This window comes from Solanum pennellii, chromosome 1 (assembly GCF_001406875.1).
Source record: "Solanum pennellii chromosome 1, SPENNV200".
Classification (NCBI taxonomy): Eukaryota; Viridiplantae; Streptophyta; class Magnoliopsida; order Solanales; family Solanaceae; genus Solanum; species Solanum pennellii.
Window position 1 is genome coordinate 54,776,741 of NC_028637.1, and position 19,642 is coordinate 54,796,382.

Here is a 19,642-nt window from a genome sequence, read left to right on the forward strand (position 1 = left end):
GTACTAAACTAATTTTAAAACACTTAATTTAAAGTTTACAATTTACATTACTTTAAAATATTTAAATTACAAATTTAAACTTCTCAAATTTGAAATTTAAAACTTTAAAGTTGAAACTTGAAATTTGAAACATGAATCTTAAAATTTGAAAATTGAAACTTTAAATTTGAAAATCTATTTTGATATTTGAAAATCAAAAATTAAATTTAAAATTTATTAGCTAAAGACGTATAATTTCAATAAAAATATATAAATATTTTAAAAAAAGAATCCCCTGTCCCATGCCGTCCCGTCCCGTCCCCCCAAATTCCATCCCATCCCGTATATATAGTGGGACGGGATGGGACCTATTTTCGTCCCCCCAATCCCGGTCCTGTGTCAAATCCCCTCTCCCCGTCCCCCGTCCCATCCCGTCCCCTTTCGTCCCGTCCCCCAGTCCCCTTCCCCGTCCCCTTGCCGGCCCTACCGGCAAGTATATCCTAATTTCTACCTGTTTTTCAAAATATATATACATATATATACATGATTTTTTCGAAAGTTAACGGGTGCACGTGCATCCCCTTTGAGACCACACTTGTGTCTTTGCCATATATACCAATCATACTCATTATTGAAAACATGTATCATATATTTTATATGAATCTAACGAACTACTACGACTACATCTTTTAATTACTTTTGTACATGCATGTGTAAATATCCAAAGTTTGAAAACTATGAAATTAAGAACAAATCGATCTTATAAGTTCATAAAGTTTGACTCAACTCTAATGAAAGCATTTTGTACCGAAAAATACAACTTACTCATGTTGTTTCACGCAGTCAACACACAAAGATATCACATTTAATTTCTGAATGTTCGTCCCTACTACTTGATCTGGGAACTGCGAAGGAACACCATATGTATGCTTAAGTCACACCTACAGCACAGCGGAACCACAACTTTTCATCGAGCGGATTCAAATCTAAAGACATAAATACATGAAGAAGCCAAGGAATTCCAAAATATACTATATATATACATAAATATAATCCCTCTGTTTCAGTTTTGTTTTTGAGAGTCAAAACAGTTTGTTTGAATTAAATTATGCATGAAATTTTCAAATGAAATTTGTATATTTATAAATTATCTAAAAAGTATTATAAGATACAATAACTGACAATACATAATATTTAAAAGATATTATATAAAAACTTTTATAGTCAAAGATAGACTTATTTGAATCTCGAAATCCAAAAGATGTCAATGGCGTAGAGAGTAATTTTAACGTTAAATATATAATGTAATTTTTCAACAAACGTTGTGGTAACTAGTTTCCAAGCTCCGCCCATGCTGCTACAGGGAGGAATATATATATAGTCCCTCACTTTTTAGCACATATGACTATAGAATTAATTACTCCCTCCATTTAAAAAAGAATAATCCTTTTCCTTTTTTGGCAATACTTTAATTTTAACTTTTCACGTAGCATGTTTAATATCACAAGATTAAAGAACATTTTGGTACATTTGACATAACTTTAGTTTAGAACCACAGGATTAAAAAGTCTTCTTTTTTTTTTAAACTCCGTACCAAATCAAAACAAATCATTCTTTTTTAAACGAAGAGAGTAATAGTTTGTGATATTATGTTTCAAGAACATGTTTCCTATCAGTGCGTATGTTTTGAAGGGAAAAAATGATAGTTAAACAAAACATATATGGGGTATAAAGGATGAATAAGATGAGAGGAAACATGCATGTTTAATATAATCATGTACTAATTAGAAGTGTATATAGAGAAAAGTGGAAATTAGTAATTACCATGGTTTTGTAGAAGGAATTAATAATGATGTACAGGAAAGACCTGGCATGAGGGGCAGAAAGAAAGATGTAGCCAAGGACCACTTGCCAACTTTCTCTTCCAAGTTTAATGTAATTTCCATATATACATATATATATATATATATGAAGAGTAATACAAAAGTCGGCAAGTCATCCTTGGCTGCAACTCTTTCTTCCTGAACCAACATGCAAGGCCATTTCATGATCCTGATTTTTACGCTCTCAACAGCACTATATTTTTTGATATGATGAACATTTATGTTATGTATGTGTGTGTATATATATATACACACACAAAATTAATTATTTTTTTCCATGTCCCAAATGGAGGACCTTACGTGATGAAGACAGCTCGATGAAATGGACCCAGATTTATTTATGTCAAAGGATAAGGTTCCTTTGCCCTCCATTTCCTCAAATTTTGAGCATCCTAACTTACCCTATTTTAAATATATAATAACTACTCTACATATTAATTATTATACAATTTGCTGCAAAGAATTTTTACAATATTTAACTTACCCAATTTAAATAACAATATATATTGAGGGACTCTCAAATTTGTACATATATTTCATTCCAAAAGCTGAACTAATTAAGGTATGATCCAATCAAACACATAATAAACTATTTTTTTTAGATACTTCTGTCTCAATTTTCAAAAATTAATATTTNGAATTCACTTAGTATGCTAGCATGTGTTAATGTTATACCTTGGCTAGGTATGAACACCTTCCCTTGGTGTAAGGCTCTACAACACCAAATTCCATGTAGCACCCATGGTCTTAGTGTCGGTTAAGTCTATAGTTTCCCTAAAGTAAAATGGACAAAGGAAGTAAAGTGAGGACCCTAACTAGTATAACCTAAGGGTAGTTTCTTAGTGTAGGTGGGGGTATGGTACTTCACCTATGCATTGCACAAGTGACTCTTGAGGAAAGTCCTAGGGAGGTGTTCCAATGAACGTGACTATGTTTATGTTCCTTATGCATGACCTTGTGGTATTTGTCTACTTGTTGTGATGAAATGCATGGTATGATCCTATATGAAGTGGTCTTGTTGTATGTGCATAATGTTGGTCTTAATGTGTCACATTCGGGGAGCACCCCTAGAAGTAACCTCTTTGAAGAATAAGACTAGCCTCTTAGCTTACATCATTACATTTTTAGGTTAAAATGCAGATATTTTAAAAACTTTTTCATTACTTCTACATTGAGGTTTACATAGACCTTTACATACACATAATATTTATATCGAGTATACATAAACGCTTCATATATGAGGATACTTAGTCTTATACTTTTATTTCATAAACACACACACACACACAGAGACATGTATATATATATATATATATATATATATATATGTATGTATGTATAACTGTAAGGGATGACACATTTTGATTAGTGGTTATTCAACTTATTCATGTAATAAGTACTTGAGTATACGTGTAGAAGTTTTTCTAAAATACAAATTGAATGTGTCTGATAAACTATTCTATGATCATATTTTTAGTTGCTCAACTATTCTATGATCATATTTTTAGATGCTCATGGTTCGAAAATTTAATAAAATTTATTGACGAACTTAAGAATAAAAAATTTGTTCGATCTTAAATTATTATAATGAATTACACGTTATAGGCAATTTCAAGTTGATGGTGTAATGCTGTTGGAGAGGATAAGTTAATTTTAGAAGGATAGCACATGGTAGTTTGATTTACATTCATGACTCCTATTTGTGGAAGTTTAGAGGTGCAAGTAGTTGTTTTTCTTTTTACGGTTCCAATTTAAAATATCTAGTCATGAAATTATTTACTCCTTATTTGAATGGTTACTTTTTTCTCTCCTACTATTTGTTATCTCCAGTTAATTTAATTAAACTAATAGATATACTACTTAAAAAGAGATTGTAGGATCATAGGGTGGTAGGAGGCTAATTAGAAACTAATTAAATGTCTTTTAGTTATGGTATTAACTATATCAAAATCTTAGGTCACACTCACAGTTCATGCAGTAGCCGTTCACTTGGTCACGTGCATGCATATCCTTACAGTCCCTCGAAAAGGCAAAACAAAAAAAATAGATTGTAAGAAAATGACGTTAAAAGAAGAAAATATTTCAGAAAAGGACGTCTAAAAGAAAATGATGACCTCAAAGATGCAAGGCATTAGAAATACGTCAATTCTGCTTCTACACCTATTAATTTAATTTGTAACACCAACGATCACCTTTATGTCTCTCCTGTACTCCCTATCCTCCATCAAACAATAGTTGTTTATCATATTAAATATAGTTGAGGTTTTAACAAAACTAAGTTATTATATAAAGCCATTCACCAAAATAATATGTTTTTCTAAAATTTTACAAAACTAGTATAAACGTATTCCACAGTAACGTTTTAGGATATATTTTATTTTTTAAAAGTTGATGGCGTCAAATTGATATACGTTACTCACAGTAACGTTTTACTTCATAGTAACGTTTTAGGAGTAAAACGTTACTGAAAATAACGTTTTAGGAGTAAAACGTTACTTACAGTAACGTATATCAACCTAATGCTGTTAGTTTTTTTTTTAAAAATATACCCTAAAACGTTACCGTGAAATACGTTTATACTAGTTTTGTAAAATTTAAGAAAAATGTATTACTTTGGTAAATTGTTTTATATAATGGCTTAGTTTGGTTAAAAATTCAAATATAGTTGTCCAATAATATATGCTCAGTTTAAAAAATTATGAGACGCATAATTTATAAGCTAGGATACAAAAAGATAGCATCCCCGAACATGAGGACCTACCAACACTTGGAGAAAGAGTTCCAAACTTCTTCAATCGACCTTCACAATCTTCAATGCCCGGACCCTACATTTGTAGTAATATAAGGTAATGACTTAGTACGCCACATGTGCTAATTATGGGTATATACACATAACATTTAAGGACATGCATGAAAAAGATCATTTCTTAGAAAGCATGCTAAGTCATTTGAAAAACTTCAATGCACATACCATAGAATATATACAAATTAAGGATTCCATCAACATAAAGCATGGTCATAATCAAAGGCATACTATCATAGAGTCATGTTAACATTTCATATTCAATAGATTATATAAACATAAAATACAAAACACTTACAAATGATCCCATCCTCAACCTACAAGTGCAATGGTCATGTAAAGCCCCATAACCCCACATAACCCAGTAGACAAGATAGGAGACAATAAGTAAAACTTTGCTTCATATAACTTGTAACATAGTAGTCATCATATCATATAACAATATAGTCTAATAACATGTTCATCAAATTAACCAACATCATATAACAGTAACATCATATATCATAAGCATCATACCTTTCATGTCATCATATTACATAAGAACAATCTCTTAGGACTTCCCTTAGAGTCAAGTTGTGCAATGTCTAGGTAGAGCCCTATCCCCTACCTATACTAAGTAGACTCCTCAAGTCACCCTAGTCAATGTCCATTTACTTGTCTTTTATTTTACTTGAGGGAACATTCGCCTTAACCAACATAGACCATGTGAGCTAAATATGGAATCCGATGTCATAAAACTCCACACTGAAAGAAGGTGGTCTACGGCCAAAGTAGAACCAAACATGACATAGCTTTCTAGGCGGATCCACTAGCTAGTATCCTATGGTGGAAACATAATTCAAGAACTAGGAGATGTATTAGAGACCATAGTTCCACATTACATGAAAGCCTCTAACTCACGAGAGTCAGTGTGAACCTACTTCCACTAGGGAAGGGACACCTCTCATATCTAGTTCATTGGTGCTAAGCTAAAGTCCCTTTTGATTAGCCTTTAAGTCATCATTTATTCATAAATGTTATTATAAGTCATATCAGATTAAATCTTTGTATAAATATGATCATAAGCTCTTTAGGATTAGATGAGAATTTCCTTTCATCGTAACCCTTCGTTTGTGAGATTAACATATCATAAATCATCTTGTGTAAAGCATACAAGAGAATATCATAAACTTGCATTATCATATTCTTATTATGATCTCACAATTTAACATATTCATAGCCCAACATATATGCATTGCAACATCATACAATCTTCATTAACATTGTAACATCATTTATAGACAAACATAAACATCATAGAGTAATCACGATTTTAGAAGACTTACCTCTTGCTTCCAAGATCCTTATTCAACAACTTATATTCAATATACAACAACCATCCAGCAACGTAGTGAAAAACTCAATAGCATAATCAATACTAACTCTTCAACTTACAAGCAAGATTAGTTCGTAAAGTAGAATAAGGGAAATGGTCATTTAGGAGTTCATTCAAGTCATAGTACCAATCCCAACAATTACATGTTATCAACTAGTAGGCATACCCCATTCGAAACCATGAGTTTGACAGGGACATGCTTCACACAAAATTCAAGTATTACACGTCAAACATTCGACAAAATATACTAAATCAACCATAGAAAACCATTATTTTCCATCGATAGTCTTAAATTTAGAGTTAGGAAGAAAACCCGTTTTGTAGAGTAAAAACCCTAGGAGTTGAATTATTGAAAAATATCTTTGAAAAGTCCTCTTGGGGAAAGGAATCCTAAGAGTAAAAAAACCATACCTTATTGACGAATAATCCACGATTTAGGATTGAAAAACTTGAAGTCTTCATCTTCTTCCTTAAGCTCTTCTTGTTCTTCAATAGAGTTTGGAAAAGAGAGAGTTCCTGAGGGAGATGGGAGAAATTCGTTTGATTTGGTTTAAGTGTTTAAAAAGTGATCTCAAACTGACCTAAATTCAATATATAGTCTTCTCACAAAATACATAAAAGACCCTTCACTTAAATAAATATTTTTGTGAAGTTAAATTATCAAAAATACAACTTTAACAAATCTGGGAAGTGGCTGCGCATAGCGGGGCTAATTTAAATTCTTTTTCTGAAATTTTGGGTCGAGGCAGTGTGCCTCGTGACAGACTCGCGACGATAGGCTGCCTCTCAAATATTGAGGCAGTACACTGCATGTGGGCTGCACGTCGTGCAATAGCCCCTCCAATCTGTCTGCTCGCCCAAGTTTGGGTCCTTCCCAAGGACCTTTTAGGTGGTCCTTGGGGTGACGTTATTGGATGTTTGGACCCTTGGTACTATATAATACCTATACAAAGTCTTTTTACGAATTTAATACTTCATTTGACACTTCAAAACCTTTACCAATCATAGGGACGTTAACTAGTTCAAATTAGCTAGTTTCCCGATGTCAATGTCTTTCTTTGTCGTTTTGGATCTAACCTTTTCCAAATGAATTTATTACATTAATATAGGTCTTGAAATATTATTTTGAAAATTATTTAATAGATTAATCGCTAGTCTAAGTCATGAAATTTCAGGAGTGTTACATTATCCCCCCCTAGGAATATTGGTCCCCTAATGACACTAAAATCTTTTTGCAGGGTAAGGATATAATCAATACTAGCAGTCCAACCAACAACAACATAAAATCATAATGATTCACAACTCATAGGAGTACTTCACAACTCCTTTCAACACATATCACAACATCACACATAACACTCAATTTATGATGCACAACATATAATAGCTCCATATTCATAACACATAGTGAGGAACTTCATTCTCATCATAAGCTCAAAATACATCAAGGAGATACTTGTTATCATTCTTCTCAAGACAACAATAAAACAACAAAATCTCAAGAAGACAAAATGCATACATATTTCATATAAGTGCAAGAATAGAGTATGAAAGCATTTTCGTAAAACTCTAGTTGGTACAAGTTTTACCAAAACATGCACCTATTCAGAAACAAGTCAAATTCATGATTATTCATTAAAATCTTTACCAAGAGGAATGTCTAACCTCGAGGAGTAAAAATATAAGGGTAGTGGGACTTCATGTCGGCTTTGGCCTCCCATGTTGCTCCCTCAACAAGATGGTTCCTCCATAGAACTTTTATGGAGGCAACCTCTTTGTTTCTCAACTTTTTCACTTGGCGATCTAGGATTTCAACCGAAACCTCTTCATAAGAGAGGTTCTCATCCACCCCTAAACCTTCAATAGGCAGAATATACATCGGGTCGCCTATGCATTTCTTGAGCATGGAAACATGAAACATCAGATGAACCGAAGCTAGTTCATTAGGTAGTTTCAGTTCATAGTAAACTTTTCCAACCCGTTGTAAAACCTCATAAGGACCAACATACTGGGGACTTAACTTCCCGTTTCTAGCGAATCTCATCACCCCTTTCATAGGTGAAATCTTCAAATAGACATATCACCTAGTTCAAATTCAAGATCTCTTCTTCTATTGTCGGCATAAGACTTTTACTGACTATAGGCTGTCTTCAATCTATCTCTTATGATTCGAACTTTCTCTATAGCCTCATAGATAATCTCTGGACCAAGGACTAATGACTCACCAACCTCAAATAATCCAACCCGAGACCTATATCTTCTACCATAAAAAGCTTCAAAAGGTGCCATGGAGATGCTCGAATGGTAGCTATTGTTGTAGGAAAACTCAATCAAAGATAGATGATCATCCCATCTTCAAGGGTCTTAATGGTACGTTCCGCTTGGCCATCTGTCTGAGGATGAAAAGCAGTGCTAAGATTCACTTGAGTATCTTAACTCTTTTGATAAACTTTCCAAAAATGAGAAGTGAATTGGTCACCCCTATCCGAAACGATAGATAAAGGAATCCCATAAAGACTCACAATCTCATTAATGTAGATTCTTGCATAATCTTTGGCATTATAAGTAGACTTAACAGGAATAAAGTGGGACGATTTGGTCAACCTATCCAAAATAACCCATATTAAATCATTTTGCCTCCGGGTTCGAGGCAACCCAACAACAAAATCCATATTAATGGCTTCCCACTTCCAAGTAGGGACATCCATGATTTGGGTTAAACCAGCCGCTTTAAGATTCTCAGCTTTAATTTGTTGGTAATTTGGACACTTGGCAAAAAACTCTACTATGTCCCTCTTTAAATCGTCCCTCCAATAGACCTCTCTAAGGTCATGATACATTTTTGTGTCACCCAGATGTATAGAATAACGAGAACCATGTGCTTCTTCTAGAATTCGATATCTCAAATCCTCAACATCCGGTACACATAATCTCCCTTGGTACCTAAGAACACCATCCACCCTTGGGAGAATGACTCATTGAGCTTACCAAGTTTCGATTCCTTCAACTCCATCAATAGTGGATCAAGATGCTGCTTAGATTTTTGACCTCCACCACTAATGATGAGTCGGAGTTATGATGGACCATGAAACCACCATTTGGAGAATCGTCTAACCGCACACCTAATCGAGCCAACCTATGAACATCTTTCACAAGTTCTTTCTTATCTTCTTCCACATGAGACACACAACCCATAGATATACGACTCAAAGCACTGCAACCATATTGGCCTTGCCAGGGTGGTAAAGGACACTCATGTCGTAATCCTTTAACAATTCTAACCATCTTCTCTGTCCGAGATTTAACTTTTTTTCTGTAAACACATATTGAAGACTTTTATGGTCATTAAATACATCAACATGCACACCATACAAGTAATGTCTCCATATTTTCAAGGAAAAAACTACAGCATCTAACTCAAGATCATGAGTTGGATAATTCTTCTTAAGAATTTTGAGTTGCCTAGAAGCATAAACAATCATCTTGCAATGTTGCATGAGAACACATCCCAAGCCCACTCGGGAAGCATCACAATACACTACAAAGCCTTAATTACCCTTCGGTAAGGTCAACATCGGAGCGGAGGTAAGATTATCTTTTAACTCTTGAAAACTTTTTTCACAAGCTTCCGCCCACTCAAACTTCACCTTCTTTTGAGTCAAGGTTGTCAGAAGAGAAGCAATGGACAAAAATCCATCAATGAACCTTCTATAGTACCCATCTAGACCCAATAAGCTTCTTATGTAGGTGGGAGTCAAAGGTCTAGACTACCGCATCTATCTTAATCGAATCGATCACTTCACCCTCACCAGAGATAACATGGCCAAGAAAAGCAAACGACCTCAACCAAAATTCACACTTACTAAATTTGGCATAAAGTTGGTGTTCTTTGAGGACTTGCAAGGCCAAACTCAAGTGACTCTCATTTTCATTTTCATTGTTTGAGTATATCAAAATATCATCAATGAACACAATCACAAATGAGTCGAGGTAATCTCGAAAAACTCTATTCATTAAGTCCATAAACGCCGCCAGGGCATTTGTTAACCCAAAAGACATAACTAGAAATTCATAGTGACCATATTTAGTTTGGAAAGCTGTTTTGTAAACATCTTCACCTCTCAACCTAAGTTGGTGATATCCCAACCTCAAGTCAATCTTGGAAAAATAGCTAGCACCTTGGAGTTGATCAAATAGATCATCAATCCGAGGGAGAGGATATTTCTTATTTATGGTGACCTTACTGAGTTGACGATAATCAATGCACATCCTAAGGGACCCATCCTTCTTCTTCACAAACAAGACATGAGCACCCCATGGGGAAATACTAGGTTGAATGAAACCCTTGTCTAGAAAATCTTTGAGTTGGAGCTTTAACTCTTTCAATTCGACCGGATCCATCCAATATGGAGGAACTAAAATAGGATTTGTATCCGGTAATAAATAAATGACAAAGTCAATTTCCCGTTCGAGAGGAACTACATGAAGGTTAGTAGGAAAAACCTCCTAGGAATTACCTCACTACAGGGACTGACTCAGTAGAATGAGTTTCACATTCTATATCCTCAACCTTCACTACATGGTATAGAAAACCCTTGAATATCATCTTACAAGACTTCAAACAAGAAATGATTTGACCTCTTGGCATAGAATCCCCCCCCTCAACTCTAGAATGGGTTCGTTTGGAAATTGGAACTTCACTACCCTTGTTACACAATCTATGGAAGCAAAACATGCATGAAGCCAATCCATACCCAAGATGATATCTAAGTCAAACATGTCAAGTTCTACCAAATCAACAAGAGTGACTTTATTGGGCAGCATTACAGGATATTTCATAAAGACTCTTTTTGCAACTACAAAGTCACCCATTGTGGTACAAACCAAAAAGGGTTCAATCAATACATCGGGAAGTATATCAAACTTCGTAGCTACCGAAGGTGTAACAAAAGAAAGGGTAGAACCGGGATCAAGCAAAACATAAACATTAATAGAGAAGACTTGTAACATACCTGTCACAATGTTGGGAGAGTTCTCTTGTTCATCCCTAGCCTTAAGTGCATAGAAACAGTTCTTTTTTGGAGCTTTAGAGCTCAGAACGCTTGGTTGAGTTTGGCCATTCCCCTTACCTTGTCTTCTCACATTAGGAAAATCTTTCACCATATGGACACTTTTTCCACAACCATAGAAACTATTAGTTCTAACAAGGCATTCACCCACATGTTTCTTACTACACTTGCCACAAGTTGGTCTTTCTCATGGTCGATCAACATTTCTCACCTTTTGAGGTTTAGGATTTGAACCTCTATCATTGCAATTCTTGGAGAAATTTTAAGAGACTTGGTTTGAAAACCTTGAACTTAGGCTTGTCTTGAACGTCAAGTCTACTCTTAAAAGAACTACTTTCAAAAGACCTTGCCTTCCTAGCTTCTTTGTACCTCTTTCTTAGACGACTCTCCTGTACATGTTTTGAATGAACCGTCAACCTAGAAATATCCATATTGTCATGAAGCATAGCTGCACGACATTCTTCTTCAATCTCTTCAGACATGCCCGTTACATAACGGCTAGCATTGGAAACCAAAGAAGAAGCATATATGGTCAGCTTAATGAACTTTAAGGAGTATCTTTTAACACTCATACCTCCTAGACGAAAGTTAATGAACAACTCTACCTTATCTTCCCTTTGATCCCTTGGGAAGAATCTGTCAAGAAATGCCTTTTTGAAGATCTCCAAAGTCACGAGACCACCTCCTAAAGCCCTACTGTCCATCGACTGACTGTACCATGTCTGAGCCACATCCTTGAGTTGATAGGCAGCAAGCTCAGCATTTTCAGTAGTACTTACCCCCATAGCTAACAAGATCTTATAGACCTCATCACGGAAGTCTTCGGGTCTTCACCAAATCTTGATCCAAAGAACATAGGAGGATTCATCCTTGTAAAATATCTCAAATTGCTAGCCATAGTACTAGCTATTGGTTCTCTCGAGGTAAAACCTCCCTATTAGTTTGTGCCGTAATGGCTTGAGCTTGAGTGGTGATGGCTTGGCCATTTGGAATAGGACTACACTCACCTCACCATCCGTCATGGTTGGAGGATCAATTGGAACTTGCTCATTTGCAGCAGCTTGCACTTGAGGAGGAATTTGATTGCCTTGGGATTAGCTCCCACATTCACAATCTAATCTCCTACTCTTCTAGCGACTATCCTTCTTGTGTTAATCGCCTATAACTACAATAAAGGGATTAAATGTTAAAAGACACATAGTTTCAAAACTCTAGAGGCACGACATAAGATTATCAAGAAAAGAGAAGTTTCGTAGTCATCACATAGTCTCTCATCCATAATTGCACCGCGCTTCACAACCATGAACAAGACACAATATAACGCGCTTTAATGAGAAACTGAACCTAAGTATATTTAACCTCTTGCTCTGATACCAAGTTTGTCATATCCGGGGAGCACCCCCAGATGCGACGGGCGTCGTCGTCCTCTCAAAGGACTCTAACAAGCCTTTAGCATTATTCATAACATATCATCATTTAAAATTGCAAAAAAATTAAAACCTTTTAGTACTATGTGAAGTATACTTAGACTTCATACTTAAGAATCATGAAAACATACATAGCAATAGTCTAAAATTTCTCTCATATAAAAACCATCTAAAGAGTACGAATTTGGACTTAGCCAATAAAAAGTCAATACGCCATATAGGCCTTAATACAGAAGAATCTAAAGAACATAAAACGGAATGAGAAGTATTCTTAATAACTACTAAAGTCTTCATAATTTAGAATACGAAAAGATAGCATCCCCTAACATGAGGACCTACTAACACTTGGAGAAAGAGTTCCAAGCTTCTTCATCGACCTTCATAATCTTGAATGGTCGGACCCTACATTTGTAGTAATATAAGGTAATGGGGTTAGTATGCCACATGTACTAAGTATGGGTATATGCACATAACTTTTAAGGACATGCATGAAAAAGATCATTTCTTAGAAAGCATGCTAAGTCTTTTGAAAAACTTCAATGTACATACCATAGAACATATACAAATTAATGATTCCATCAACATAAAGCATGGTCATAATCAAAGGCATATTATTATCGAGTCATGTTAACATTTCCTATTCAATAGATCATAAAAATATACGTATAAAACACTTACAAATGATCCCATCCCCAACCTATAAGTGCAATGGTCATGTGAATCCCCATAACCCACACAACCAGTAGACAAGATAGGAGACCATAAGTAAAGCTTTCCTTTATATAACTTGTAACATAGTAGTCATCATATCATATAGAAATATAGACCAATTACATGTTCATCAACATAACCAACATCATATAAGAGTAATGTCATATATCATAAGCATCAAACCTTTCATGTTATCATATTATAAAAGAACAATCTCCTAGGACTTCCTTTAGAGTCAACTTGTGCAATGTCTAGGTAGAGTCCCATACCTTTACCTATACTAGGTAGACTCCTCATGTCACCCTAGTCAATGCATATTTACTTGTCTTTCATTTTACCTGAGGGAACATTATCCTTAACCGACATAGACCATGTGAGTTAAACGTGGAATCCGGTGTCATAAAATCCCATAGGGAAAGAAGGTGGTCTACCGGCCAATGTAGAACCAAATATGACATAGCTTTCTAGGTGGCTCCACTAGCTAGTATCCTATGGTGTAGCATAGTTCAAGAACTAGGAGATGTATTATAGACCCGTAGTTCCACATTACATGGCAACCTCTATCTCATGAGAGTCATTGTGAACGTACCTTCCAACTAGGGAAGGGACACATCTCATATCTAGTCCATCGGTGCTAAGCTTAAATCCCTTTTTTACTAACCTTTAAGTTATCATTTATTTATAATGTTATCATAATTCATAGGAGATGAACTCCTTTATAAACTTGATCATAAGCTCTTTAGGATTATATGAGAATTTCCTTTCATCGTAACCCTTCGTTTGTGAGATTAACATATCATAAATAATCTTGTGTTAAACATACAAGAGAATATTTTAAACTTGCATTATCTTACTCTTATCATGATCTCAGAATTTAACATATTCATAGCCTAACATATATGCATATCATCATCATACATACTTCATTAGCATTGTAACATCTTTTATAGGCTAACATAAACATCATAGAGTAATCAATATTTTAGAAGACTTACCTCTTGCTTCCAAGATCCTTATCAAGAAATTATATTCAATATACAACAACCATCCAACAACGTACTGAAATACTCAATAGGATAATAAATAATAACTCTTCAACTCATAAAAAAGACTAATTCATAAAGTACAATAAGGGAAAGCGTCATTTAGGAGTTCATTAAAGTCATAGTCCCAATCCCTACAATTACGTGTAATCAAGTAGTAGGTATGCCCCATTCAAAACCATTAATTTGATAGGGGACATGCTTCACACGAAATTCAAGTATTACAAGTCAAACATTCGACAAAATATACTAAATCAACCATAGAAAACCATTATTTTCCATCGATAGTCATAAATTTAGAGTTAGGAAGAAAACCCGTTTTGTAGAGTAAAAACTGTAGGAGTTGAATTATTGAAAATCATCTTTGAAAGGACCTCTTGGGGAAAGGAATCGTAAGAGTGAAAAAACCATACCTTATTGAAGAATAATCCACGATTTAGGATTGAAAAACTTGAAGTCTTCATCTTCTTCCTTAATCTCTTCTTGTTCTTCAATAGAGTTTGGAAAAGAGAGAGTTCCTGAGGGAGATGGGAGAAATTCGTTTGATTTGGTTTAAGTGGTTAAAAAGTGATCTGAAACTGACCTAAATTCAATATATAGCTGTCCCAAAAAATATACAAAAGACCCTTCACTTAAATGGGTCTTTTTGTGAAGTTAAATTACCAAAAATACGACTTTAACGAATCTGGGAAGTGGCTGCGCGCAGCCAATCCGATTCTTTGTTGAGGCAGTGTGCCACGTGACAGACTCACGTTGCGAGGCTTCCTCTCAAATCTTGAGGTAGTTCACTGCGTCTGAGTTGTGCGTCGCGCAGCAGCCCCTCCAGTCTGCCTGCTTGTAGGCTGCTTTGGCAGCCTACTGGCCCAAGTATGGGTCCTTCCCAAGGATCCTCGGGGTGCCATTACTAGACGTTTGGAACCTTGGTACTACATACTACCTATACAATGTCTTTTTACTAATTTAAGATTTCATTTGACACGTCGAAACGTTCATTAAACATAGGAACGTCAACTAGTTCAAATTAGCTAGTTTCCAGACGTCAAGGTCTTTCTTTGTTGTTTTGGCTCTAACCTTTTCCAAATGAAATCATTACATTAATATAGGTCTGGAAATATCATTTTGAACATTATTTAATAGATGAAGCTCTGGCATTTCTGGAGTGTTACATTAAACATGTCTCAAAAAATCAATTACATGTTTAAACTATCAAGACAATCTATTAACATTTGTACTACTAAAAACTGAATTTATTTACCCATGAGATATATAGCACCACTCGCACAAAGAGAGGTGTATCACACTTGTGTCACGTATATCAATGGCGTCTTGCTACCACATTAACATGTCAGATTTATAATAAAATTCCCCATGTTATTCAATTGTTTCTTCTTCAATGAACACCAATATGGAACTACTATCACTCCACCATATTAGTATCAAATCCTATATATTTCACCATTAAAATCAAAATAGACGCTTGATATCTCAGCACCTACATTCAAATCCACCATTTTCCCCACAAAAAATGATAAAAGTTCACCACAAATTCAACACCCATAAACAAACTCATCACTAAATAACATTATCATCATGAAAGGTACAAACCCACCACCAAGTTTCACCACTACCATTGTCAGATTTTTTCTTAGTTTCCACCTTCAATTTCCACTTATTTCCACCCGTCACCAACAAATCCATCATTATATTTTATTTTTAAACTCAATCATTAGTTTTATCAACCAACAACAAAGTCAAAAAGAAAAATTAACTACAGTTGAGATGGTGAAATTGGATAAGCATTAAAATCAGATATGATGATTTGAAGAGGAGATGATTCAGGTGGAGATGTTGTGGGGTAGATGGAAATCGGGTATGAAAATAATGAAGAATAAGAAAATAAAGAAGAACTAGATAGAGGTTCATGTGAAGAAGAAAAAGATATGTGGGTGGGGGTAAGAGTAGGGTGGTGGTAGAAAGAATATTTTTATATATTTTTGTAATGACCCTCCAAGTCATTTTTGTATAAATGCATTTGTTTCATCATTTAGATCATTCCTGTAGAGACATAAAGTCATTTATGACTTGTTGGAACCGACGACTTGATAATTTAATTGTTTTTTTGTTTTTGTGCAAGTTTCCATGTTTTGGAGCTTTAGAATTTTGAATGCTTTGCTTCAGTTAAAAATTAAGAAAATGGCCTCGGAATTAAATTCTAATAGTTTGTTTAGCTCTGGAATGTCGAGTTTGGTCTAGAATGATCCTTCGTGTATATCTCAAGGCTACCGAGCTGATTCTAAGTCCCCTCTTAGATTATGAATTAAAATGGAGCTTGGGTGTGCGACCCTCTTTTTATCAAGAAGGTCTCGTTTCGAAGTTTGGACTTTTTCATTGATTCTGGAATGTCGAATTTAATGGGGTAGCATATTTTGTTTACATGCATGGATTCCGAGCGAATCTCAAGCACATCGTAAGAGATTTAGGACCTTGACTAAACTAGCTAATGTGCATCCCCTGTTATTGGCCTCCGTGCCCTTTGCGTTCGAGAGGCCCTTGGCAGTGTTTGCAAAGGTCAAGTCAGATGGCCTCCACAATCACATGGGCTAGGCAACGTTCACAAAAGGTTGGCTTATTTTTCTTTAATTTAGCGTTCGCAGGATCTGATCCATGATGTGTTCACGATCCCCTTGTATTTTCTTTCTCCGATTGCGAGAGCCCTCCACATTCATGAAGTACAAGACATATCGTCCTCGTGATCGTGGGCCTGCCTGCCTGTGTTCGTGATGTCTATTTTCATATGTTCTTCATAAACAATACCATACACATTTCAACTATTTCTTGAAACTTCATTTGGAAATTAGTCAATCATTAGAGCTCCGATTTGGTTGATTCAAATTTGTGGGTGACTAGTGGTGTGTTTGGGATTGTCGGAGACCTTTTGTCTGAGGTGAATTGCATCTCAAACGGGCTTCCTAGATTTATTTATGTGGTTTTAATTGTGGTTTTATGCAATTTTTTTATGCAAGTTTTTTTTGGATTGTTTCGAGCCCCAAATCGTATCCCATTTTAAGATATAAATTTTGTGAGCTAAACAGGAACTTTTGAGGAAGTCATTTTCAAAATTTCTGGCGTGGATCCCACATATTCTCTTTTGACTTCAATTTTGGTCCATCTTTATTTAATGCGTTTTTTGGTGTCTAAACGACCTTCTTAATGTTGTTATCCTATTTTGATAACTTGGCAGCGTTTGCAGGCTGTAAAGAAGGGAAAAGCTCTAGAGAGTGATTTGGAGCACGTGCAATCTTCTTTGAGGTAAGTTACGACTTTTTGTGTCTTAGATTGAGCTTCAATATGTTAATGTATGTTGATTTTCGTGAATTTGGGATGATTATCTAGTTGACCATTCTTATTTTTCTAGAAATTGTGTTTAGGTTACTTAGCAAGTCTTCGGGACTGCTAATATGTTGGTTTTGTTGTCTAAGACTATTCCATTTGGGTGATTCAATGTTATGACCTTAATAGTGAGTTTATTAGAAAAAGTTAGTCTGATGAGTTGTTTACCCTAGTTTGACCATCATTGGAGGATGAGTGGTTTCGAAGGGGATACTTTAACACTTTAAATTTTAAAGCTATGAATACTTAGCACTTAATAAAGAACAACCAACCAGAAACTCTAGTACCAGGTTCCACCTGAGCATCCACGAGCCATATATTGTGCTCCTAAAACTAAAGCAAAGAAGAATATTAAGCCTAAATTCCATGGATGCACTTCATGAGTCATAAACCATGCCACAATTCATAATATTGGCTAGTTATGAGAAGTTGAAACATGGAATGATTGTCTGAGTTCCATTAAGGGACTCTACAAGTCGTAGGTCATTCCACCAGTCATGGAGGACTTGATCTAGTAAGAGTTTCTTTTAAGGTATTTATGTCATTTCATTATTTTCCTAAGCCTAATTGCAACGTTCTAACTATAATTGAGGGAGTATATCATGGTACTATATCATATTCTACACTCTCAACTCCAAAAACTTAGAGTAGACCTCAAATAAAGCTAAATCTAAGATTTCAAGCTTCTCAATCAAGATCCTCTTCAAAAATTATGTTCTTCTATAAATGTAATCTTATCACGGTGAGTAAATGAGTTCTTTCTCATGCCATACACCTACAATTTTTCCTAGCAATATCAAAACTAGAGTTTTACCTCATGCCTAGTATATATCAAATTTTCCCCGCTTTTTGATCCTGCTAATTATTATATTGGTTTTTTAAAAAAAATAATTGGAACAACTTCAGGTGTTACTTAATGTATTTTCTCTTTTAATAAATTTGAATGAATCATATCTATAACATAGTCTTACCACTATTAAGACTCATTTAAAAGAAGACTCTTAACTTAATTCAATCATAACACAATAAGTCATAAAAGTCACATTTGTTGAAGGACAAATATACCCCCCGAACTATCATAAATGGTATGAGATACCTTCCATCATACATTTAGGGCATTGGTGACCCTGCCTTCTAAAACTAAAACATATAAACCCTTTATTCTAACAAACGTACACATGTCATGATCTTATCCACCAACCCCACATTTATTAAAAATTTAATTGATGGATAAGATTGCGTCATATGTTTCTATTTGGTCTTGCATTAGAGTGAAGGGAATAAGATATTGTTTTGAGATGAAAGCAGCAATAGTGTCCCACAAGTATGATTGATGGTATTGTCACGGCCCAGACCGCCGTGATTGACACCGACTCTAACCCTCCGGTTGAAGATCCACTACTACACCCAACTAAACATTTTAAAAAAATAAAACATTTAAAGAAAACGGAAGCATAATAATGAGTTCCCATAAACTTCGGAGTTTAACAAAACAACAAAACATGAACATCACAAAATTCAACCCCTAGAACCAAAGTCATTGTACCAAAACTTTACCACTCAACAAGTCTATGGAAAAAAAGGGTGCAACCCCAAAAATAAACAGAAGCAAATGTTTGAATGAATAAATAGCCCGAGTCCGAAAAAAATGGACTAAACTAATGATGGATCTGTGGAAGACTGAAAGAACTGGATCACCCTTGAAGCTTGTCTTGGTCAATGGTCTCCTAACTGAGGTCTATCAATAGCCGCCTGAAGATGCCTTGTACTCAACAAAGAAAGAGTAAGTGTAGTATGAGTACATGAAATCATAGTGTACTAGTACGATCATGTGACTACTTGATATACCGTGGTTTCACGGTATTTTTAATGCTTTTTCCTTAAGTTTAGTGTGTGTCCAAAAGCCTTTTTGTATTAATTTTTATGTAAGTTTCTCTTTATTTGCAGGAAATCTGTCTAAAG

The 19,642-nt window shown here is 35.1% G+C and overlaps 1 protein-coding gene and 1 long non-coding RNA gene across 2 annotated transcripts; both read right to left on the minus strand.

Moving 5' to 3' along the window:
- Window positions 1–590: 590 nt before the first annotated feature.
- LOC107027942 lies at window positions 591–2,066 on the minus strand. Its single transcript, XR_001457780.2, has 2 exons — window positions 1,804–2,066; window positions 591–920 (listed from the first exon to the last, which is right to left on the minus strand). It is a non-coding gene; the product is annotated as an uncharacterized LOC107027942 (long non-coding RNA).
- Window positions 2,067–11,348: 9,282 nt separating this feature from the next.
- On the minus strand, window positions 11,349–11,894 carry LOC107021372. Its single transcript, XM_015222021.1, has one exon. The coding sequence runs from the start codon at window positions 11,892–11,894 to the stop codon at window positions 11,349–11,351; it is 546 nt and encodes a 181-aa protein (XP_015077507.1).
- Between the last annotated feature and the right edge of the window lie 7,748 nt (window positions 11,895–19,642).